A 26124-nucleotide genomic window follows, 5' to 3' on the forward strand; every position below is an offset into this window, starting at 1 on the left:
ACCTTCAGTAAACTAATACATGTACATGTATATTGTTTGGCAGACAGTAAATGCCATCAATGTTTGCACAACCTTTCTGATGCATACATGTATGGTAGCTAATGATGACATCATGAACATCCATGCACTAGACCAGGTACATGTACAGGTGCATGTCTGACGATACCGGTATACCGGTACATCATGTACTAATCTCACAGTAAGTAATCCCTCACATGAAGATACATACCGGTACATGTACATACAGGCCTATTCTTTTGCTTCTCTTCCAAGAAAGCTAAATACGAACTCATTACTGTCAAAATGGATTGGTTAAAAATTTGCCATGTATGCACAGTGCAGGTACATGTACAGTACACGTACGTTTATGTACTGACACAGTGGAAATTCATAAATATAAGGATCTGCTTGTAAGACTACATGTACATATAAACAGGTTTGAATAAACACTTGAAGAATGGTAGCACAAAGGGGATTAATCTATCCTACACAATTGTACACATACTGGTACAGTGTACCTGCATACTTTACTATGTACATGTATAACGATCAGTTTTAGTTTGTGTTGATTGACTTCAAGTTCAAGAAGGGTAACACTCTACATCTGGATGCCATCAAACTTTAACCACTTGAACATCAAGAGAGTAGGGGCAGGGGCATGAGCCATTGAAAGACCTACCAACCATAAGTCTAACCCCAAGTCTGAACAAGTGCCCCCTTCTCTTCTGCCACCAGAGTCTTGAATGTTCAGCTCAGAGGGCTCATGATTTGAGTGAGAAATCTTGCATTGCAAACTGTGCCGACATTTTGTACATGTATCAGATATCTGTATGGGTAATCCCATACCCATTCTAACCAAACTTGCACTTTGGCCTCCTTTGGTCAGAGAGAGCAATGCAAAAGAGTATTCCACAAAATTCTCTGATTCCTGGTTTTTGTTTAAGTTTTGTCCTTCTTTTTTCCCTTTTCAGTGTAACCAAGCAATATTGGCAAAAACCAGAGGTGGTCGATAAACTGAGTGAGGAGAGCAGCCACATATTTGAATATGGGCAGAGGAGACCTTGACTAATGACATCAAGTCCAGGTTCACTTGTGCACATGGGATTCTACTCTTGATGGGTACAGTCCTGATCAGTGGCCTGTTTACACACATGTACATACCGGTACATGCACACGTTCATACAGTACATGTATGTACATGTACACTGTGCTACACGTATCACAGTATCAGAACAATGTGTTCTGTCAAGTTCCTGAGCGACTGCACATGTACAGTGAAAAGTGAAATTACCGCAACCTGTACAAGTTAAAAATTAGCCAGCCTGTTGTTTCAATCCCAGATGAACCTTTTTCGATGGCCTTAAAAGATTCTGTCAGGAATCAGTAAGATAAACATACGTGTACATGTATGCATGTATAGAAATCCCTAGATACTAGCACATGTAGGGCCCTACATTCATAAGCTTCCCGCAGATTTGACATTTTCAAAGGTACACGGTTACTGCTTGTACAGCGTGTACATCAACCTGTAATGTGGTATGCATGTAATGACCAAGCATTCACTTGTTTTGAAGACATGTACATGTACCAGTACACATATCTACAGGTACCTTGTCAGCATTACTTGTATTAACCCTAACACTCCTCAGTCCTCCAACAGGTGAAGGATTGAGGAGTGTTGGGGTTAACTTCCACACAGTAGGAATACACAGTCCCATGATTGTGTGCACCATAGCTCTACAGCACAGTACATGTACATGTACTGTACATGTACATCTGTATACCCAAGGTCCTTGCTTGAGGGTGGAAACCTTCGCATGTACAGACATAATGCTGACTGCCTTGAGCCTAGTGCCACAAATGCAGGTTATACAGAAGAAAAGCTTGGCCAAGAGGATTCTTGATGGTACATGTACCTATGGTACCCTATGCATGTAAGTGAAGAGGCGCTCCTGAAGGTTGTTAAAATCAATGAAAACAGCCATAAGTGTCTCTTCCCAGTGACGTGCACTAAGATCCTGATTTCAGCAGGCCTGTACCAGTAAGTTCTGGTTAACTGCTGCGTGTACATGTACTGTACATTGTGCAGGTAATAATAAACGCTGTGGTGGGTAGCCGAGTCAGTCCGAAAACAACAATGGAAAAATTATATGTAGCATTTTAATGACCAAGGTGAAACTTTGCATAAGCTCCATAGCGACAACTACATGTACATGCATGTACTACTACTCCATCAGATGAAATGAAGCAGACATCATCTGGCTACTAGTACATTGTAGTTGTTGCAAATTTCACCTAAGATAGTCATTAAAGTGCTAAATGTACATGTAGTTGTAAGATTTCCTCTGATGTACATGTAATAATAAAAGAAGAAAAAGTGCACTAACACTATACTGGTACATGTACATGTAGGTAAATGTACATGTAAGTGCACATTACCAGTACGTACATGTGATGCAACTTGCAATGTGTACAATCATTGAAGAACTGTACATGTACAATGTACAATGCTGTACATGTACATGTACATTATGCCAGCATGCACATGCATGTACTGTACATGTACCGTACATTTGACTTCCGTTGATACTGAAACCTTTGGGCCTTCATTTCTCTATTCTCTGATTCAGTTCACAAGAGCTCCACCGCAGACATTAATTCTCACACTAAATGCGCCGAGTCATTTTACAAGATGTAATGGGAGGAGAATTACATGTTTCTCCTGGCCCTGAAGAATCCAGGCGAGCAAAGTCATCGCATTCCTGCTCCAGTAGCACAGAATGGCATCCCCTGTACTCAGCAGGGATCAGTCTGTGTCCAGTGCAACTTGACTCGGCCTGAGGATAACATTTCCTGACAAAACTGTTAGAACACAGACCCCAAACTGCGATGAGGGAGCATTCCAAGCGGATGACACAAGTCTTGCTCTGGGCTATGTACTGAAGTCTGGATAGGGGTCTCTGTCATGATGCCATGATGATTTGTTTACAGGCAAGTCACCCCAAGCTGGAGTCCAAAAAATGGTAGGGGTGGATAGAAAGATGGGAAGAAGTCCAAGCATAAAGTTCCACCTTGGGAACACAAATTGTGGAACAGGAATCTATGCAAATCTGCATCGAGTGCCGCAGTGTGACATCCTTTTGAAAAAGAAAAAAATACATGTACTGTACAGTAAATGTAGTGCAGACGAACTGAGTTCGCGTACATGTCCGTTCATGCACGGGAACAGGTACATGTACATGTATGTTTATTGTACATGCTGGAATAGCAGACTTCTAGCTGTGTACATGTAGGTTTATGTTGTAAAATTTATGTACATTACATGTACAAGTACATACCTGTAGTACAGGATTCATGTCTCCAAACAAAAATCAAACAAAAAGTATTGGTAACAATTTACGTGTACATGAACAGCATACATGTAGGCCTACATGTACTATGCATAAGCACGTACATGTACATGTACATGTATGAACACGTACTTTACCCTGGTACATGTAAATGAATGGACGTGTGTATTGAGAAAACAACTGAAAAATGTTTCGTTATGATTACAACTAAAGAACATACCGTACTGGTATATGTACATTACTGGTACAGCCATGTACATGTACGTGTATATGTACACGCACATGTACATACATGTACATTAATCTGGAGGCATTTGACAAATGTCCATCTTCGTATAGAGTAGAGACAGCCACCCAGACCCCTTACTTAAACTTACATGTACATGTACTGTACATGTACATAGATAAAAACCACTCACAGTGATAGCTGCCTGTAGCAGAGTCTGACCGTCCTATTGCAAACGGCTGGCTAGAATGTCACAGCCCTGTCTTATCTGTCTGGCAATGGGACATCAATATTGAATATGATACTGAAACCAAAGCAACATATACCCGATATTACTTTCAATTGATCACACTCTATAATGAACTACATCTCTTATGCCTGGTTTTTGCTTTGCTTCCATGTATTTATTTCAAAATAGTCCGAGTCATGTAACACAGTCCTTTATCACATTTCACCAAGAACTGAAAAGGCATTGAGTAAAAACATACAATATCAATGACCAGTGGACTTTTGGGGCTCAGTAAAAAGATGTCTAGAAAGAAAATTAGTGACAAGCTTACAATGTGCATGTACAGTATGTCCTCCTCAAGTTCCAGGTAACGGTAACAGCACAAGAGATATTGCCAAGGCAGATATGCACTCAATTACGGTGAAGTTTCTAAGTTGCCTCACCCCTCAGAGTGACCTGCATTCTGCAAACCATGTTCTGCCTCCCCCAACAAAATAATTTAGAATTTTTCAGAGAAAGAAATTTGTGCACTATGGAGGGTTTTCGCTTGTCTGAGTCTCACAGACTTGGCTTCACTCTAAATGTTGAATTACTAATTGCTGCATGAAATCTCCAAGTGAAGCAACAGGTGCATGTAAAGTGCTTTTCATACAGCCGATTTTGTTTCAAAAAGCCAAAGACGTAAGGCCATCACAAAGCCAATATAAACATCAAAGCCCAAAACACACAAAAAAAATTAAAACAATTTACCCGCCTACGCACGTACATGTACTGTACATGCAGATTAAATACATACATATGTACATGTAAATTGCTCCATTACAGTAGACGTGTACCATACTTTATTATTTTGCTTAAATTTTCATTCTGGGATGCCATTTAGTTTATGTTTAATTGGCATTTGTGGACCTTCCATCCATTCTGTCCGTCGCCAAGGAGACCCATTAGCATGCATGGAGGATGAGGTCGCGTCTCAACCCGCTGTTCTAAGGCCTCAGTCTACAGGGCATTAAATATAATTAAGACAGGCACCCAGCCAGGCACACATGTACATGTGCAAGTATGCATTGCTACTTCAGCCTGTCAGATTTCTCAAGGCGCACAGCAACATCGCAAATGAAGTTAAGCTTAATTAAAGGTAAAGCTACCGTACACCATTTGCTGTTATCCAAAAAGTGACTGACGAAATTGATGTTGGAAAGCATACTTGGTTTTAATAAAGGTGGTTGTCAGACTAAACCGAGTCCCTGTCTACATTAATTGTTCTTTCTAGCAAGCTGTCACTTTGAAGAAAACAATGAAGGGTTATTTCCAATGATGCATCCAAAGAAAGAAAAAAATGTTTTAATTGTCATCAGAAGTGTGCGCAAGGGTTGACACAACATGTACAGAATAAATGGATTCAGTGCATGACATAGTGTAAATGTTACAAAGTTCACCAGACTCACCCACCCCAACCAGATGGACAGACTGAACAGCAAGAAATCCTGTGAGGCGAAGAAACCTTACATACTTGTACATGTACATGTTTCATTGCATTGCTTTGAATGGTAGAAAAGCAAAATGGCTGCCCTGTGATTGAGGTCTACAGCACTTATGCATGCATGTACAGTACATGTACATGTTCCATTACAAACTTGTGCATACATGTACATGTACCGCTATATTTAGACCAATGTGTCAGATCATGATATCTGATGGACAGGTGTGGCGACAGTGACGTGCCTTTGAAAATGCCCATAATATTCACATGCCAGCCATACTGAATTGAAAGCAACTTAACATAATGGTAAACGTACATGTACATGTATTTATTTTGGGAGCCTAAGACCCATTTCAAATGTCGGGCTTACATGTACATGTACATGTACGTTGTGTCAAATAAAATTAATATGAGTGCGAGGTTAACACGGTGTAAGCACGGCAGCGGTCTCAAACGTCGAACTTACTGAGAAAAGCCCAGTCGAACTTAAATATATCAAACATGGCAGACCAGCACAACACAACACGTGATTTTAGGATCTTTCAGCCCGAGTCACAAAGAAAGTGGATTTAGCTTCAGCCAGTAGGTCCTATGGTACTTTAATTTTCAAAAACATCAAGGCCTTTTATCTCAAGGCTCAATTTTATGGATCCAGGGTGATCTTGCAGTGACATCCCAATAAACCTATCACCAAGGTGAACAATTAGATATTTGAAAGTCTTAATCTGACATTTGGACATACATGCACTGTACACACACACCGCTACACTGTTGACTGCAACACGATAAGGAGGCTCTTTAGAATTATTTTAAACCAATGTACATACTGAACCGCTGCCTAGTTCAATACAAACAGTTAAAAATGGGACAGACGTTATTGACATTTGGTGTAGTTGGCTATTGGTGTAATAGCCATATGTTATAATGGATCAGAATGTTGTAATCTGGAAACTACCAGTACATAGATGTATATGTACGTGTACAGTGCAAGTAAAATGTTAACTACTGGTATACTTATACAGTTAATGCATGGGATTAAAATGTCTGCCTAATAATTCTTCATCAAGGCCAACAGGTAACCTATGTAAAAGAAAATAAAATGCCAACGAAAATAAAATCTGCAGAAGAATAAAGGACGATAGCGTGTCTGTTCCATCAAATGGCCTTGCAGGCACAAAACATTTAAGCCCAGCCAATTCAGTGCAAGAAAATCTAATTATTGCCACATGAATACACAAGAGTTTTGAGTTGGCATTTGAATCGCAGGAGCATGTACTGGGCGATCGACTCACTTCACTGGCTGCTTACTCAAGTATGAAACTATGGGATGTGGTTGATCTCCCCATCCCTTTCCCCAGAAAAGTGTATTGCTCCTCACTGAATGCAAATTACACATGTGTCGTATTCTTCTTGTTTATGGTCCTGATTGGTTTTTTTGGGGGGGGGATCACTTTTATCATAGCTGGTTTACGCATGTACAGTTTTTTAATGTTTGTGCCTGTACAGTAGTTGCCCTTGTTTAATGAATAATTTAAGTAATCAGGGTTGTTGTTTTTTTAATGTTTGTGCCTGTGACTAATGTGCAGGAATGGCCAGATAAATAATAATATCCAATTCCACAACCAGATTTCAGTCAAGTGCATAAATGTAGTGTACATGGGTGCATGTACAGTGCACACACATGTACTTCTCTCTATGTACATGTATACATGTAAATGTATGTACCGGTACATGTACATGTACATCTCCATGTACCGTACCTCCATTGTAATGGTCCACGTGTAAGAAAAGACTTGTACTGCACAGGTACTGTGTGGTTTTAAAAAAGACAGAAATTAAAATGCAGTACACGTACTGGTACAAATGAAAGCATCAGTCTACACTGTATGAACGTATTATGAGTATTGTACCCCTCCCCCGTACATGTAGGTCTCCAGGGTAGTACTTACAGGTACGGACGTATACTTGCAACTGGGTTAATTAAGGACTACATGTACATTGTACCCGGTTATGTACAGTGTACATGTTGAAACAGCTGCTATAGCCCCAGTGAGTGTTTCTGTCCCCACATCTCGGTTCTGACTTTCCTAACAAAAGAACTTTAGCGTTCCATTAACAGCCATGGAAGGCCTGAGTACCACATACATGTACATGAACATGTGTACACATGTATGTATGTACACAGAGTGTACATGAATAAGAACTGTAAGCTTTACAACCTCTGAATACCTGCTGAGATGAGAAAAACTGGGCCAAATATTATTCAGACCGAATGAATACATGTACATGCTGGACTGGTGCCAAGGGTACATGTACATGTCTCAGATGAAATGCAGACCTATCAGTGTCTGCTGCGGGCACAACTTGTGATTTGTCAGTGTCAGTGGACTGTGCTTCCCCTGGAATTGACAGGGAAAAACTCAGCTTGAGCTGTCGTTGAACCAAAAGTGAAAGTACCACCTGGTAAGTTAAACAAATATCTGAAGCATGAAAACATCATTACGGCAAATCAACAAGGAGAATGAAATGCCATAACAAGAAACTTACAACTACAATAGCAGGGCCAGGAATCAATGAAAATAGGAGACCTTGTCAGCACGACCAATAACTGCACAAATTTCTGATAAGATGAAAATAACATACACCCATGTACCTCCCAAAAATATTAGAATCCCAACAATATGTACTGTGGACGACTATACACTGGTATAGTACATCGGGCGCAAGCTTAAATTCCCTTGCACTGGGGCCAATTTCATGATGCTGCTTAAGCGCAAAAATTTGCTTACGAGCAAAAAACCTTTCTGAAAAAAACAAGGGTTATCACCTCAAGATCTATTTGATTGTCATGCTAACCAAACGACGGATGAATACATTCCAAAACAATATACATCACATGGAGTTTTGGCTGGTAACCTGGTCTGTCAAGCAAGGTTTTTCATGCTTAATCAAATTTTGTGCTTAAGCAGATCTATGAAATTGGCCCCTGGACAACATTATGGAGGACAAAAAGTGGCCACCTGCTTGTCTGCTATCAGAATAGTAGAAAAACAGATTTTACGTCTTTGTGACATGCAATTTTTTACTTTTCTATTTTTCTACGACCTCAAAAGCAGAATGCTCATTTTATTGTAATGCATTTCTCCACTTTTCTGCTACTACAAAAGTAGTTTTACTTTTCCTCTTTTTGATGGCGGCCGAAAAGATTTTGTAGGTTACGACCATTTCCGTTTTGGGGGAATGAAGATGTACAGAAACCAAAACTTTACTTTCTGCCGACCAATCCCATACGGCATTATCAGTGTCCCCGTGAGGCAGAGAAAACAGCATCTCAAAGGAAATGCAGTTTTTATAGATATCATCCAATCGATACATGTATGTGCTTAGGCAAAGGAAAACATGTGAATCTTTTATTAAAGACTGGACTGTAATTATTGGTTTATACCTCTTTTATCCCAAGGAACGGAAATGGTCATGACTGAGGTTCACAACCCCGTTTACGGCCCTTGGAAGGTAGAAAGCAGATGGCCACTTTTCGGCCACCTACATGTATGTACATTTGCTCCTCCAGTATAAAAAACAAGCAAACAAGTAGAATTTACGGTTGTTGTCAAAATGTTCGATCCTCATTTCTGCCTGATTGAAAGGAAAAAAACAGCTGGCTGTTTTTCGGCCGCCAGCAACGAAGAAAAAGTAAAATCTGCTTTTCTTGAAGCAGAAAAGCAGTAAATAGAAAAATGCATAACCAAGCAATGTTTGTTCTGCTTTTTTGAGGGAGCAGAAAAGTATAGAAAACTTGAAAAGTTTGCATGTGTTTGCTTTTCTACCATTCAGATAGCAGAAAAGCAGATGGCCACTTTTCGTCCTCCATACAATATGCTCTTCAGCCAAACAATCAATCAGTGCTTCTTTGAGGGGACTCCGTCAGCAGCTGGACAAAGGCAATGAGAAAACACAACAAACAACTCCTCTGACGGAAATGTGCCCTTCAACTGTTTATGAGCACACTGACATTGCAAAATGCACGTACATAAACCAGTGCAGTTGTGGAAGTATCCTTTTTTGTGCGTGCTCAAAATGCCGTGCAAAGGAGTTACCCCTGGCATTTGCGAGGGGGCCTGTATGTACATGTAGGTCTTGAAACAAACAAAAACATATAAAAATTGTAGGAGTTAGATTTATTCGATAAAGTCGAAGATGTCCACACATGTACCGGTAAAATGTGAACTACATGTAAAAGGATATTTCAGCCCTACCAAATGCACAACAAAATACAATGTCAAGTACTTATGTGCCAAAAGCATTTGTATTTTTTTCAGAAGTCAGCAAACATGATTAAGGTACACACATGACAAGTACATCCCAAAATAAGACCAAAGCAACTATATTACTTCAATTTATTTTTCTCACTGTGCATGTACTGTTCAGTACATACATGTACATGTCCGAGTAAACTCCAAGACTTCTGTCGTCGCATACCTTTTACTGCCCACAAGCTTTGTCCTCCTCCTTCTGGGGTGTTCTTTCCTTCAAGAAAAGGGAATGCCCTCCTGAAATCGGAAATTTCTGTTCGGAAGGGAAAAAAAGGAGACTGCTGAAAGGCCACAGTTGATGATCAACAGGAAAATGGACAAAATGGAACTAATTTTGGCAAGGAACTCCATCATGTTTTATGATTGAAAGCAAAGGTCTTTGAATTCTTGTTAGGAAAGAAAAGACAAAAACATGACGATGGAAAACAATCACCTCAAACAGAAACATTTTATGAAACAAATGTTCACCAAGGCACATCACTGTATGAAGTGGCTTCCCACAAATTTGGAATTTACCAAAGAGCACAATGTGCCTCCCAAAACGTACAAGAGACACTGCATTCGAAAAATGATTTCAGATGTTCAGCTCTGAAGAGAGTTTGCCTCAATCACTGTCAATAATGTGTGATAAGAATGAAGTGTTTATTTTAATAAAATCCTATCAGTCTGACAGACCACACCATGCCAGAGGCTGTAATGTTATCAAGAGACACAGTAACTGTGACCACAAGCCTGAATACCCGTACATGAACCTCAGCAATTCTATTTGTCTATGTACTGCATCAATCTGAAGGTACATGTAAAAAGACACAAGCTTCCATTACATGTAAAGGTTCCATTTGGGTAGTTTTTGATGTGTGGTAATTCATACCAGCTATACCACTGTCTAACTAGTACTACACATGTACATGTTACTAACTGGTATACATGTACAATACATGTAGGTACCGGTATGTGTCCATACCACTTGTAGTGATAATATTCAAATACAATAAACCCCCTGGTGCCCAAACCAGACATGCAAACCCTTCATACCCCAAGTACATTGTACATGTGCGGTAGGGTTAGCCTACACGCACAAGTATGTAAATAGGTCTATTTCTATGCTGTGTGCTGAAGAAAAATTCCTTTTAGTGTAAGGTGCCAGTACGGTGCCGTACATGTACAGTGTACATGTACCGGTACGTACCGGTACATGATTATCACATGTACATGCACATGTACCGGCACTGGTTTTGTACATGTACTGCACATCACAGCACATGTATTGTGTACATACATGTCCATCAAAATATGGTACGTAATAAATACCTGTTATCTACAAGTACCGGTACATGTAATTCTATCAACACAAAACAAAAATAGGGGCCTACTGATACATGTAGAGGAGCCACATTTACCATTCGAATACATGTATGTACGTGTAAATGTATACCTGCCACACAGTATCCGTTGCTGGCATCAAATACAAAGTGTTTATAATCAGAGGTGGATTTAGGCTCATTAAAGTACAGAATTAAAGGGACAGAAGGGGTCGTCAGGCCCTGTGCACTCCACTGTATTCCTGTGGTTTAATGAATCTATGGTATACAGATCTATCCTTGGTACATGTAATAAACAGTATACCCAAAGACACTGTATCCTGTTCTGATTAAAAAGTTTACATGTATCTCATACATGTAGTTAAAAACATCAGACATTATATCAACTCGAAGAATACTTAAAAGGATTGAATATTTCAGAAAGACTAGTACCGTATCGCACGCTAAATTCTTTTTTTTTTCAAGAACATAAATTTCCATGAATACATGTACATGTACATGCACAGTAATGTACATGTACCACTTCTCTGTTTAAGTACTGCAATGTGCCATACTTGCCTTTTCAAATGAATGCACAATTCTTGGGAAAATCCAACTAGTCTGAAAGTCCACTTTGAAATTGAAGCCTCTTGTATGTGACGAATAAAAATAGGCTAGTCGTGACTGTGCATAAGGCATTCCAGTACCTCAGGCTGCAAGTTCCATTCCAACCAGGACTACATGTATTCATTTAAAAACAATTTACTTCAGAGTAGGCAGCAACAGGAAGTGGTAAAAATAATAGGCCTACCTTATACCCACAGTGACCTCAGAATGCAGAGTGCTGCAGTCGATTTCACAATGTGGTTAAATTCTGTGATCACTGTCACTCCAAAGTAATGGGACAGGGATAATCTGATTGTCCACAATGTCATAAATGCCTGTGTGGTGTTTGTGTGCATGGCATGATGACATCACACATTAACTATGCATTAATCATGTACTGTACATACCTGTATGAGCAAAGGCACTGATATTTCTAGTGGGAAGTCCCTTTGCAAACGATTTTCGATTTCATCAAGCTGTTAGGGATGTACCTTTCATGCGCAATCAGTAAAAACAACACTAGAGAGGTTCACACATGAGATGGGACCATGGCCGAACTATACACAGAGTAATGTAAATTGTGTTTGGTTTATAAATGGAAGCTATACTTAGTGCATGTGTATGATACATATGTATGTACCGCTAACCAGTACACGTAGATATGTACATGTAATGATGTACGGTACATGTGTGTAAAATTACTGTCAAGTCAGATATTGATGGGGTACAATGTACAGGACATGTGTATCTGTTCAAACTCACCAGCAGGCAGTGTCAAACATAGTACTGGGAGTCACCTACATGTACTAGTGGTCCAGCAGTAGCCTGGACTCACCATGCACCGACTTACAGCATGCCCACAGACAGTGACAAACAGAAATTTACAGTGCATGTACTCCTCCTTGCTCTGTGATATTACAAGATCTTGCTTGGTGACCCATCCAGAATATGGGAATGTACATGTACATGTATACCAGGTAATTACCCTCCCCCACATGCCCTAGTGGAATTCTCTAATGGGCCTGATTTACGAGACTTTGGGGGGCCCTTGTTATATTCTCTCCAGCCAAAGTGCTACTCTACAGTCACAATCTTTCGCTCATCATTTAATGACAGCTGGACAATCTCCCCACAGAACACTGCTGATTGATGAAAGACAAAGCAAACAAGTAGAATAAAAACTTCCAGGACTGGGAGAAACCCATACTGTATATGACGTGCAATGTGTCAACACAAACTTCAGAAAAGTTCTCTTCTTTCAGGTTTACATTCAAATTGAAATTTGGGTGTTGATCAGGGGAGCTGAGTATCAAATGTAATCAGTGCGATGCAAATTTTGATCACCCTGAGTTGAAGTCCACCCTCACTGGGAAAGAAGAGACAGGCTGTTGGGAAGTCTTTCAACCGGCCTCATGCAGCATACCAGTACATTCTAACATCAATTGGTCTTAACGCACGTGCTAAGTGCACGCTGCGCAAAATGTGCATAAACCTGCATGCACATGGGCCCACTGTTTCTAGGTACATGTAATAACAACACCTTCCTTTGTTTCCCTCAGAATGGATAAGGTTTGGTACATGTACCAAAACGTCTCTGATTATCTAAAACTGAATTGAACCCTCGCTTGTTACTGTGACTGAAAATATACAGGGCCCTGAATAAAGTATATTTTAAAGAAATTAAGTTCAATCTAATTCAGCATTTCAACTTCATCATAACAACAGAAGTGTCTCCGTCACTGTTGCGGTGAACCAGTTTACATGTATGTGTATGTTTTTGTGCAGACCTGAAAAATGACTCTACCAGTACATGTACATTGTAAGTTATCCACTTCACAGGTTTGTGTACTAAGTACATGTACAAAGTAACACGTTTGCTTTACAGCATTCAGGAGGATACAAAAATGTGGGTTGGTACAGTGCATACATGGACATGTACATGCATACACCTTCACAATGGTATGGTCTGCCACACTCAGTCCTGCAAAAGTGATTGTAACGAGGCCCGACAACACTGTCGAATTACTGCACCGGTACACTGTACATGTACATATTCCAACTCCAGAAATAGAATAGTCATACCCGTACATGTAGTTGTAACACAATCCAATAAGATAATTAATTTTAACAGTACTACCTGTACATGTACAGGTACATGTATACACGTACAGGTACATGTATACATGTACATTGTACCTTAACATACACATGTACATGTACATGTACATTGTACCTTAACATACACATGTACATGTACCTTTAAGCCGTGATGATACATCTAGTAGGCACTAAATGTACATTACTTTTGCATGATTTAAAATGTCAGATCTGCGGCATTTACCAATTTCAAGCAATTCACTCATAAACATGGGAATGAGATACTGTACCCCAGTACTTACAAGTTACAAGTACCTGTAGAACAAGAATCTGAGATGAACGATGCCTGTAGGCTACACTGTCATAAACAAACCAGTCGCTTGGCTACATGTATGTATGTATATGTACCCCAGTATATTCTTCAGGGATGACTCTCCACTAGTTGGTTGAGGATCTGCTAAAAAATGACAGGCCAAATGAACACTGCAGCAGTCATCAATCATGCACTGATAGGGTTATAAGAGAGCACATGTGTCACTCAGTTCCAAGGGAAGGAAAGCTACCAGTACCAGTACATGTACATGTACAGTGCATGTACGGCGTAAGTACTGTAACCAAACAGCACAATCTACTGGTACATATAAACCGGTACATACATGTATAAACTGTACTCAAGGTAATGATACACCTGTGAAAAATCTGTCCTTGGGCTACAAATCTACTTGGAATATTTAGGATTTGTACCATACATGTACAGTTCATATACACATGTACAGAGTACCACACAAGTCTACTGTTCCTTGCTGTAGCGGTACATGTACATACATGCACATGTGCATGTATGATTGTACAAAGCTCAAGGCACCAGACAGGTGCATGGGCTGTGCCCTCCAATTAATTCACTGGCACTCTCACTTCATGCCCCAATCTTGAGGTCAGGTCATCCAAAGCTGTGGGCAGACAACTGCTGCCAGCAACCCACTCAACCACAAGGCCCAGAACATTCCTGGGGCAAGAGTCATGCACTGACTGTGACTTCCATGTGAGGGGAAAAATTAACATTTTTTGCAAGGGACAGATGGTTCTGAACATTAGAGAGGCTCCAATAGGCTCCAATATGTTCCCCACAAAATGTGCATGTGTGTGTCTGAAAAACATTTGTGTACTGTACGGAAGGCCTATTGTGTGTTTTCTTTTTTTTTTAGAACAGACATACATGTGAACAATGCCAGGCAATGCTGAATATATTAAAATAAATGGTTGATTTTAATGAAAGCTGAATTATTCATATGTAAAAAAATGCGGTAGTATCTCTAAAGCATTTTAGGTATTAAAAATACCACTACAATGAACACATAGCCTACATGTAAATGTACCAGTAGTTAAATTTATCACATTTCTCCCTTCAAATAAACATGTTTCATTTCAATGTAAGCAGAAGTATTCAGGTACACATCTAAAAATATGGTTGGCGCCTTTCAAGAGCTTGCTCTTACGTGTAGGCCTACTCTAAAAAAAAAACACCTACCAGTACAATGCATGTCCATCATGAACATGTACTGATGTAGTTGTATTTACATGTATTACATTTTACATAAATTGTGTATAATTTCAGATTAATGATACAGTAATATTGCATGGTTTCTCTGAAGATATTCTTTGGAGAAAAGACGGAATCAGCAGGAGAAACAAGATCATTTACAAATTAATGACCAAATGTGCAAAGCTGTGTGTTCCTGCTGAGCCAATACGCTAGGTGCATCCGCATAACTTTCAGCTCTGAAATCAATAACAAAATTGGACTTTGCGGTTTAATTGCTTGGAGAAGCTCAGCCGAGCTTGTCAAGAGGGTGTTATGAATAGTTAAACTCACTTGTAATAAACAAAGACTGGCATATACGCAGTTGAAAGCCATGTAATATACCGTTGCATGCTGATTATGGCTTTACACTACATGACTCATCCTGTACAGTCAGGACCGGAGAATGGTGTGCTCGTAAAACAAGCCCCTGGCATCGTCAACAGCAAATTGTGAGAGACGCTTTGCTGATTGGCCCCTCACCCTGCAGGCCAGACTGCTGTCCTGACAATAAATAACTCAAACGTGATATCATGCTCTGGCAAGAATTCATAAGACAATTTCGCTTTATAAACACACATGATGTACTGTACATGTACAAGATGAACATGTACATGTATGACAATCCCATGTAAGAGGTGCTTTATGGCTCATGCATACATGTACACTGTACATGTGTGTACGAGTACATGTACATGTATGCAATGTACCAGTCAGCATGCAGACAAAGAAATTCCATCTGAAACAGATCCTCTCCGTCTAGAAATGTACAGGTTTGTGTGTAAATGCAGGTCATAGTTACCGGTATGTCCAAATATTCTGTACTGTATACAGGATACATTGACAATGTAGACAATAAAATGCATTAATAGGCCTACACATGCTGGTATTCTGCAAGTGTACAGTGCCGGTATGTGATACATTCTGTGTGATCGAAACGGTACATGTACATTTGCAGCCCAATAAGCCATAAGTTTGTGAGGTACATGTAAATTTGAATAAAATCTGGTACACTTGAGTTACATGTACCTTATTACACATATAAAATAACAATTTGAATTCCCCAGACTAAAAACATTGTTGCTATGTCTCGTGATTTGGGCCACACTTTCGCATAGCGACCACAATCTCTGCAATGGACTGGTTCGTTTGTGCCCTTCTTATCCATTAACAACAGTGTACTGTTGCAAGGCGTTTCTTATGTACATGTAACTACATGTAAGCAAAAGCTTGCCCCAAATCACATACATGTAGCAACAGTGGTTTTAGTATGGAGAATTCAAATTGTTCTGTTCACATGAATTTAAAAAACTCTGTGTACCAGATTTTATTCAAATTTAACTCGCAAAAGACTTATTGCATACTACATGTATACTACTAAATGCTATTACATGTACATGGTCACAGTTTATCCACTCTTTATGCAATGCGTCCAATTTCCTTTACAAAACACCACCCATGCATTCATTGAACAAGAAACCCCCTTTTCATGACAACCCTGGGAAAATGAACAACCAATCCTGAGCAGACTGAGCGAGTGAATGGAATCATAAATCCTGCATTATATTAAGAAGTATGGATTCCAATTGACAATAGGGGCAACTGTGACCTTTGGCCCCCCTACATGTATGAGAGACCTTGCATACATGTAGGCCAGACCAAGGAACCGATGAAATTTTGGCAAACAACAACATACATGTACGTGTACTTGAAATGTGCTGGGACAACACTATTGTCAGAAGAAACTTTGCTGAGATGCAGAGCAAACAGGCATGTACATGTACATGTAGTCTGCCGGGTGCTTTCCTTTTGTACGATACAAACTTTACATATTTTCTTTTTCATTATTACAAAACATTATTATTATTTCTGGCAGTGACACTAAGGATTCCTCAAAAGCACCCTAGACACTGTCCAAATACATGCACACTGTAATTCACAAGCCTGAAAAAACCTGTACAGAGAGGAAAGAAAGTTTTACAGGTGGGAGGAAACCCCAGAGGATCCACAGAATCAGGTAGGGACTAAAAACCCAAGCCACATGTGGACCAAGCCAGGAATCAAACGCTTCACCCTCTCGTACTACTGTTTCCGTGACTGTGTGCTTGTGTACAACAAGCACATGAATACAGTACACTGAACCTGTACATGTAGATGTACTAAGTACTGATACGATACATGTAGGTGTACCACCTCCATAAGCGTACAAAATGTACATGTGCGGTACTTTTAAAACTATTAGCATGAACAGCCTGTTCATTTTAAAATGAACAACAGGCCCTATGCCACGGTACATGTAGGAACCAAACACATGTACTACATGTACAAGTACTAAAAGTACCTCCGGTACATGTTCATGTACCAGCACATGTACTAATACATGTACATGTACCAGTACATGTACATAACTTATGCTACATGTAGGTACCAGTACATACATCTACATGTAGATGCACCAAAGCATCCTTTTTTGACAGCCGACCTTGAAACATTTCCTGATCACTAAAAGGGTTCCCTAAAGAAGAATCCCTGGCATGACTCTTGTACATGTATTCCATATTTGTACAGGTCTGTCCTTCAATGTTGTTGTAGCTGGAAGCTTTCAAACAGATCCAATGATGTCCTATGGATCCCAAGTGCATTAACAGACAGGGACGGGATAGTGGAATGGAATGCCAAAAATCAGCATGTGATGAGCTAGAGACTAAGCTGGCCAGGAAAGCAGTGCTTTCAGCACAGTTTGGTAAATTCATACAAGATAACTGTTCGTCCCTGTCAATTACATTACATGTAGCAATCATTGTTCATTATCATCATGCAAGGAAGCATATGTATGTACTGTTACATGTATAAAATAAGAGCTCTTTTGTTCTGAATTTGCACGAGTCCACAGGTGTACATGTACATTTGACCGTTACAATGCAACTTTTTTTGCACATCTGGTCAAGTTACATTGCAGAGAGTCATTCAGGAAATTATATTTCCCAATTACTTTTATTACCTTCCCGCTTCCTTTAGGAAGCTGATACTTGGATCTGTTCACCAGAAAAGTACATGTGTACATGTATAGTACATGTACAATATCCACCTCCACCAGGTGTACATGTAAGTTTGTGCATACATTGTACATGTACTTGCACACATGTATGAGATCCATTCCTGTACACCATAAGTTGCAAGTTTTCACATCCACAATTTAACCTTATCCCCTCCTTACATGTACATGTAGGTTTCATGCAGCATGTAAACAGAATGCGGTTTCAGTTCTTAGGAATTCTACAGATGCATTTCTTCTGTGTCTGTGAATTCTAAAAGTTCATGGCATTCTGCCGACTCTAACAGAAATGGCTCTACTCTACTGTTCGTACCATATTTATAATCCAGCAGAATTTGCTCACATTACTGACTGTGCATTTCACGTACAAATATGAGAACAATCGTTTCTTTGCTCCAACTTCATGTGTGAAATTGCATCCTGATTGGTGTCGGCCACTTATAGTCTACAAGTATCTGAAAAATAATATTTGCTGTGATGCTTCTTTGAACAATGCACTTACGGACTATTCCTTTGATATTATGTCCATTGATAAAAATCATATCTCTTGCTTATCAAGTTCAAAGTACATGTGTTGATGTATTTTTGCAAAATACCATATCATCCGTGGTCCGTTCATCATACATGTACACATGTACTGGTACATGTACATATCTTTTTGTACTTTTGTACATGTACCGGTACTGAAAAAATTGTAACATGTATTATAATTTACAAATTCATATTTTCCCGTATGACTGCATGGATGTTCTCAATAACCGAACAGGCGAAGGATTGACAAAGTTAATGTCCTGAAAACCGCAAACCTGGTTCTGCCATTACAAGTCTTAATTGCACAAAAAGAGGCCAACACATGCAAAGTGTGGAGATGGCACACGCAGTTAAAGCATGGAGCTATCAGCTCCATGGTTAAACAAATTGAAGGGTGACTCATCAAGTGCCACTACAATAGATGTACACACATACAGTGTTAGTGCTACATGTCACATGTATGCAATCAGTTTTATACTGTCTGTCATCTACCTTACTTTTTTTGCACTGCACTAAGGATTATCCAACATATTCACATGTACAGTTTCATCATTTATTTCAGCCCCGGGGAAGATGGAATCCTTTAACACTACATTTGTACCTACAATATGATGAGTACCAACAGGATTAATTTATCCAATTAAGCATTTCAAACGGCAGATTCACTTTGTAGTCAGGTTACAGTCAGTAGTGCTACCATTAAATGGAAACTACCCGCACACCTAGGTACAGTAACAGCCGATTCCATTCAACTGAATACATGTAAGCCAAACTGAAGCAATACAAACTTTATAACAATGAGGCTTATGCAGTTTATTTCAACCTACATGTTCCTGTAGGCCTACATGTAAAAGTCTGTATCTTTATACCTTTTAAATCTGAAAACATGTTGCAAACTTCCGTCAGGAAGTATCCACTTGGTGGATACAATTATATGTACAATGTACCGGTATCCACATACATACATGTACTTGTATACATGTCCCATGATGAAAAAAAAAATTAAAATTGGTTCAACAACGTCTAACTACTGTTTCAAATAAAATTAAGGTTCATATCAAATGAAAAAGGGGAATTTATTTATGGGGGATAAACTGGCTCAAAATCCCTTGCCTTTACAAATTCCTCCCCCCCACCATTGGAAAACTCTGGTATCACAAGCACCATATATTTACCCAGGCTTCAAACCATTTTATCAGATAATGGTGAGGTCTCCCCAAAGCCCGGCCCACTTTGCATTGATATGTACGCTCCTGGAGGCTGTAAGGTGTGACTGATTTTCCCACGGCTGGTTCTATTCTGCCTGTCCAGCGGGCATGATCAGGTAATTCTGCCTTAATTCAGTTATTAGTGCTTTTACAAACCTTTCTGCCTCTTTTTTATTGCAGCACCAGTAACTAAACAGATGCTACGACTGACTGTGCTGCCATTTGACACACATTTTTAACTAGCAGTAGCAGATTTTTTTAGAGGAAACATTAAAGAATGTGCCTCTGGTTCAGAGGATGGGCTCAAAAAAGAAGAATTCTAGAAGATCGGGTCAGCCACTGGTAAATTGAGTTCTGATCATGTACAGAAAACATACAACCTCCAATCATGAAACATACAGTACATGTACAACACCTCTTGCCCAACATAAACACGGGTTAGTTCATGTCAACATAACAAATTAATGCTGCAAAAGGCATTTTTATTTCTATTTCTTTTATTTTAATTGTGAGTATTTCTTTCAAATCAACAGTGGCATTTAAAACCAAGACACTTCAAACCTATCCTACAGCGCTGTTTTAAAATTTTGAAACACTCCAAAGCCATAGGAATTATGATTATATTGTGATGAATATTTAGCAGGGCCTAGTCAATAGTTGCTCTAATAATAAAATAGTACATGTAGGCTACCAAGTCAAAAGGGGAAACCCCTAAAACAAAAAAAGATGGGCCTAATTAGTGTCAATGAAAACAAATCGCCCTCAACTCGAGACTGTAAAGGTTAACTTCATAGCGGTAGTTAATACTAGTAACAGCATTGCTGGAAGCCAAAAGTGAAGCCCAAGCGTGTTTGAAATAACTTTATTGTAATTCACATTTGTGACGCATTAAGAACTTGATAGAAAGGTTCACATAAATTAAATGACACAACAGCAAAAACAACTAAAACACCACACGCAGTTCTAAACCTATGACAAAAACATCAAACCAACGGGAGAGAAATCAAGAAAGAGGGTAAAGCAGGTTGGGACCTAGGACTCAGGCGAAAAAAAACAGGGAAGCAACCCTGAAGAGGCCTGGCAAGGTACAGGTATACTTGTGAAAATAAACACAGTTTAAGAGCATCAATTCTAATTTGTATCCAAATTCAAATTGAGTTCGCATCAACATTAATTTTGAGCTACAATTACAGATTGCACACTAGTCTGTCCCACAAGGACTGTTTAAGCATGAGGAAAGTTACAAACTAAATTTTAAAAATTGCACCAGAGAAATATTTTGAAAAGGGAAAAGGGGAAACAACAAATCATGGAAATATATCGCTACACGAAGCTGTAAAAAAATTAGAATAAAAACCAAGCGAGGTTTCTCAGTTACATGCACGTCCATGTTATTGCGATTGTTAAGCTCAACATCAGCAATAGGCCTAATTCAAGAACTACAATTTAAGAATTGCACAAAAGTATACATGTATTCCCCAAAGACTGTTAAAACATGGGTCAACTGCGGCCAATTAAAAAAAATACACAGGATGATCACACAAGCATGATAACACCAGTCACGCTAAATTTGCACATGGGCTGCGTGAAATTAATGTTCTCGACGACATGCCCATGTACAATGTACTGCATGCAAAAACGGTTAGGTCAACTGACCAAACCGAGTCGGACAATTCTTCTTCATGTTCCAGATCTTCTCTAACACGCAATTCCTGGCTTTTTTCCCCAATCCTTGTCCTTTCAACAAGTACAAAAACTTACCAATGGGTGATGATGCCTATTAGACTGTACAAATCCAAATTAAACTCCTGGTTGTTTGCTCCAAACAGATGGAAATTCCGTCGAAAAATGTTGAGATTTCGTTGCAGACGACCACTCAATCAAGCCGAGGCTAGATGGCGTGTGTGCAGTGCTATTTTTAACCCTCCCCAAGCCGCCAGTCCAACTGCAGTGCGCATGAGCGTCTACGTCTAATGCCGAGCCTCTGTTTATTATGCAAATATGTTTTGTGTACCAAGCTTCAAGCCCAATGCCCGCGCCGTGCATTGAAAATTTAAATACCAGCGTACTGTAAACAGCAGACACCCTGCCACAACGGTTAATCAGTTAACTTCTGAGGTTGAGCATGACAGTCAGCGACGGGTGGGGGGGGGAGTGAGCAGAGCTATTAGCAGCGATTCAAGGAAACATTATTTTTGGACAGACCCTGCACCATCTAGTCACACGTAGCCTATTATTCAGAATTTTTGGATGTGATACCCAGGAATAATTACGGGAAAGAGCCGGAAAAACGTCATTTTTTTTCCAATTGCTTTTGGTGTCATTTGAAGAAAATTTGGAAAATGTACAAAAGTGGTTGTAGTATTCCGTGCAATTGTTTTTATTCCACAGAATTAGTACAAAACCATAAAGTAATGAATGGAATCTCAGACGTTGCTCGGTTTTTTGTGGTTCATTAGATTTTCCCTGAGCCACCAAAATTTAGCAAGAGTAGTCATACTGCACAGACAAAAAATTCTGGCGAGTTCGAAACATCCTTTTAATTAATGATCAAAGACTTAGTGAGATCCTGTTTACAAAGAAGCCATCACCAACACTCATGATTTCCCGATAGAAGTGCGTGCAAAGTGAGCGCTTCAGAAAATTGGCAAAAAATAAGAAAAATGAAAATATATTCGAGGTTTAATGGGATTTATTTGTTCTTTTAGAATTCCGTCAGATTTGAGTCTCCCAAACCGTTTGCCTTCCAGACACTTCTCGAAACACTGATATTTCTCACAAATTTTTAGTTGGCAACCTAAAATGACTTCCACTTGAGGAAAGCCATTGGAATTATCAAAAGTGATGGGTTAAGTTGCATTCTTGACCCCGTTTTCATGATTTAAATATATCTTTTGAGATCAGGACACCCCCACCCCAACCCACCACAACCCCAGCCACTAATATGAGGAAGTGAATTTAAAATATTACTGTTTTGCCTACTGAGTAAACAGTGACGAAATTATGACAAGTAATACTTGTCAAGGATTGGGTGGTTGTGAAATAATTGCTTTCTTTTAGGAATTTCCCGTGATAAAATGATTATTTTTCGAACGTCCTTCAAGATATTTCCATTCCCCGGCCTCTTCAGTCGTGACTCGTGACAATTTGTCAGCACTTTCATTTTTGCATCCTTGGCAGTTATTTTTCAATAACTGAAAATGAGACTGAGGAAGACAGTTGGCGAAAAGACAGAATTCTTCATTTGGCGAGGTGCTCAGTTTGCAGCATGAATAAGGCTCCAAATATTTGGAAAGAAACTGTCTTTAACAGCGCCCCCCTAGAAGAACATTCCTTGGCTTCGTGTTAGTCACGATTATTTCACACATAATGGACAGTGGACATAAATAATAATAGGCTCAAAAAAGCACTTTACGTTGAAACAAGGCCGACTGATCAAAAAATGGGGAAAGGTTTCACTTGCATTTTACTGCGTTTTTTTTTTCATACCACAGATTTTTTCCATTATTACTCAACATTTGAACTTCCAAATAAACAGGAAATGATTACTGAGCATTGATAACAAGTGCAACTTAAACGTAAGGCGGACAAACTTATTCAGGCTCTCATATCAGGAATTTGCGTATCCTGTGTTGCATAAAAACTAATGAGATGCACGCTCCATAATTCCTTTTTTGTGTTCATTTTCTTTCATTTTATGCGCAGTTAATAACATCCGAGCCTAGGTTATAGCGCCCTCTCTCGGTCCAGCACGTAGTATAATAATGGTCGAGTTCGGGCTGCCTGTTCTTGACACGTGTTTCTTGTTTTTGCGCTCGAACGGCGGGAACACGACCCAAGAACACTGTTCCCGGAACAGGATCACACACGACCTCCTCGTCAGGGTTTACAGGAACACACGGAAAAACTTGTGAGATTTTGATTTTTGAACAGCTGCAAAAAGTAGAGAGATGGCTTCCAAAGCCAGAGGCTATATGAAGTTTTGAAAAATTAACAATAATTATTTTCTACAACACAGAAATGAATGTTGCTCCTTAAATAGAAAAGAATTCATCAGCCCACCCAAACATTAACTCTCGAATAACGAATATGGACGTCGCCATGTTGCATGTTGCTTGCCACTGACTACTAGCAATTATAACAAGTTGTTTGTTCCCAGCGTTCGAGCGGCCGACCCACGAACAACAAATCTAGCTGTTCGTGAACATACGAGAGCAAAAGCCAACCGCGTATTTTTATTTACACCGTAGCCTAGGGTTTTTCTGTGGTGGTGCCAATTCGCGCGTGAAAAGAGACTAATGCCGAGTACGTACATCAGCGCATGGGATTGAACGTGGGGCGGAAACATGACATAATATTTAAGCGTTCAATGCATGTCACTGAAAACTGGAAGGCGTCTCGTTATTGCACACCTTTAGATGCTTCTAAATGTTACGTGAGAGCGCCACTAGGAATCAGGGTAGGCCTACGCAGGTGCAAAACCTGAACAAAGCAAACGTTACTTCACGACCGAAATAATGAGTCAAATTCTAATAAGAAATTCTCAAATCTAACAAGACGAATTGTCCATTCTGCTCAGTATAGGAACAAGAGGTAAGACATGCAGTTTCACGACGTCAAAGTCCACTTATTTTGCTGGAGAAAATACTACATGTACGTGATCAGTGATTCATTTGCAACAGATTTATGTTTAGATCTTAAATAAAGAACAAAAATATTGAGCTGTTTTTGTATGAGTTCATATCTGTGATCTGTTTAGACATGTACATAGTCTTCACGTGTTCATTGTACACCCAATTGATTTTTTTCCGCCTGCCTGTTTCTTCTTTATCGTGCCGCTGCTGAAGGGATGCTTTTAATCAGAATGGATAATTGCAAGTGTTAGACCTCAGTCTGGAATGTATGTTGTTCTATAGCCGCCAAAATTGCGCCGTGCCGTAGCCCTGACGCCACAATGCGACACCACGACACGACGCCACGGATTGGAGCACTTCAGTTTTATTTACGTCCATCCACTGCACATGCACTGCATGCATGCAAAAGTATACGCGCAATACGCGCAACTTCAACTATCGTCCAATGGGAGTCTGCAAATCGTGGTGCATCCGCGTGTATGACAAAGTTATTCTTGGTCTCCCTGACAGCTTCTCTTAAATGAACCCGAATCAATATGGGCAAGTCCCCGGACCACGTCTATCCGGTTCGTGAGTAACTTGGTCACATACACGCGGATGTGCCACGATTTGCAGACTCCCATTGGACGATAGTTGAAGTTGCGCGACCAGGAATAAAAGAGGGCGTGTTTTGAAATGAAATCCACAGTCCTTTAGTACTCATGCATCGCATAGGTTCGCAACTTTATGCGCGTTGACGCAGAGCACGCTGAGTACGCGCAACGATTTTAGTCTAGAATGTGTGGTCTTTGCGCGCAAGCCGAACGCGTTAGAACCCGGTTGGAAAACTTAGTGCCACCTGCCTTTCTTTCGCCGGTGAGGGGGCACTTCGGCTCAGGGCGGATAACGTTTCAATCACTCAGTATTTACACACCATTCTGTGCAGTAAGTTGAATGACTTTGTTATCTCCATAATTAATATGAAGAGCAAAAAGCAATATCTCAGAGATGGCCGAGTGGTTAAGCTCGCGGTTATCAGATCGTTAGACGGCGGGTTCGAATCCCAGGAGTGACTTTTTTATTTTCCCGACGCTTGCTGTCAGTAGCTATAAGAGACTCCAATTCACCCCCGTCAAATACCAGCAGTACCTTAGCCTAGCGGATAAGCTCTGCGGCTGGCACTGTCCGCGAAGTCCAGGTGAGCGCCTTAGTACAGGTTCGAGACGTATGGCCGACTCGGTGGCCAGGGCTTAGGGGCCTGTCTCGTTTCCTCCCTTGCATGGTCGCTCGAACCCTTTCTGGGGTTAAATGGATGGGCAGGGAGGAAGTGCGTTGGGCCGGGAACCCCGAGATCCCAGAAGAGTCCTATATGGAAGCCGGTAACTGCGATTCCTTGCGAATTTCAGGAGTCCGTGCGCCTGAATGCTTGGTCAACACCGCATAACTTTTGCATTTTTTCCTCAGCACATTTTTTTCCGTGTCCCTGGGCGCAGAATCCACGAGGCAAGTTTCTAGGTTTGAATACAGTGAGCT

General features: G+C 40.0%; 1 protein-coding gene across 13 annotated transcripts in view; it reads right to left on the reverse strand.

The window, feature by feature from the left end:
• The window catches only part of LOC110986966 (neuronal cell adhesion molecule-like), a 73950-nt gene extending 52048 nt beyond the window's left edge, over nt 1-21902 (reverse strand). For 4 of the 13 annotated variants that reach the window (XM_022249334.2, XM_022249327.2, XM_022249333.2 and 1 more), the window contains exons 1-2: nt 21740-21902; nt 9768-9854 (exon numbers count right to left, since the gene is read on the reverse strand). Coding sequence is in view for 4 of the 13 variants with exons in the window: in XM_087136350.1 (XP_086992476.1) it covers nt 9724-9731 (8 nt within the window). In the remaining 9 variants the exon portion in view is untranslated. Of the gene's footprint in view, nt 1-9723; nt 9747-9767; nt 9855-13907; nt 14063-21739 lie in introns of those variants that run through there. The other 9 variants (XM_087136362.1, XM_022249331.2, XM_087136358.1 and 6 more) reach the window with 3 other exon arrangements.
• Between the last annotated feature and the right edge of the window lie 4222 nt (nt 21903-26124).

Source organism: Acanthaster planci, linkage group LG04 (genome assembly GCF_054643075.1).
Source record: "Acanthaster planci isolate LZ-2023a linkage group LG04, COTS_SCS, whole genome shotgun sequence".
NCBI lineage: Eukaryota > Metazoa > Echinodermata > Asteroidea > Valvatida > Acanthasteridae > Acanthaster > Acanthaster planci.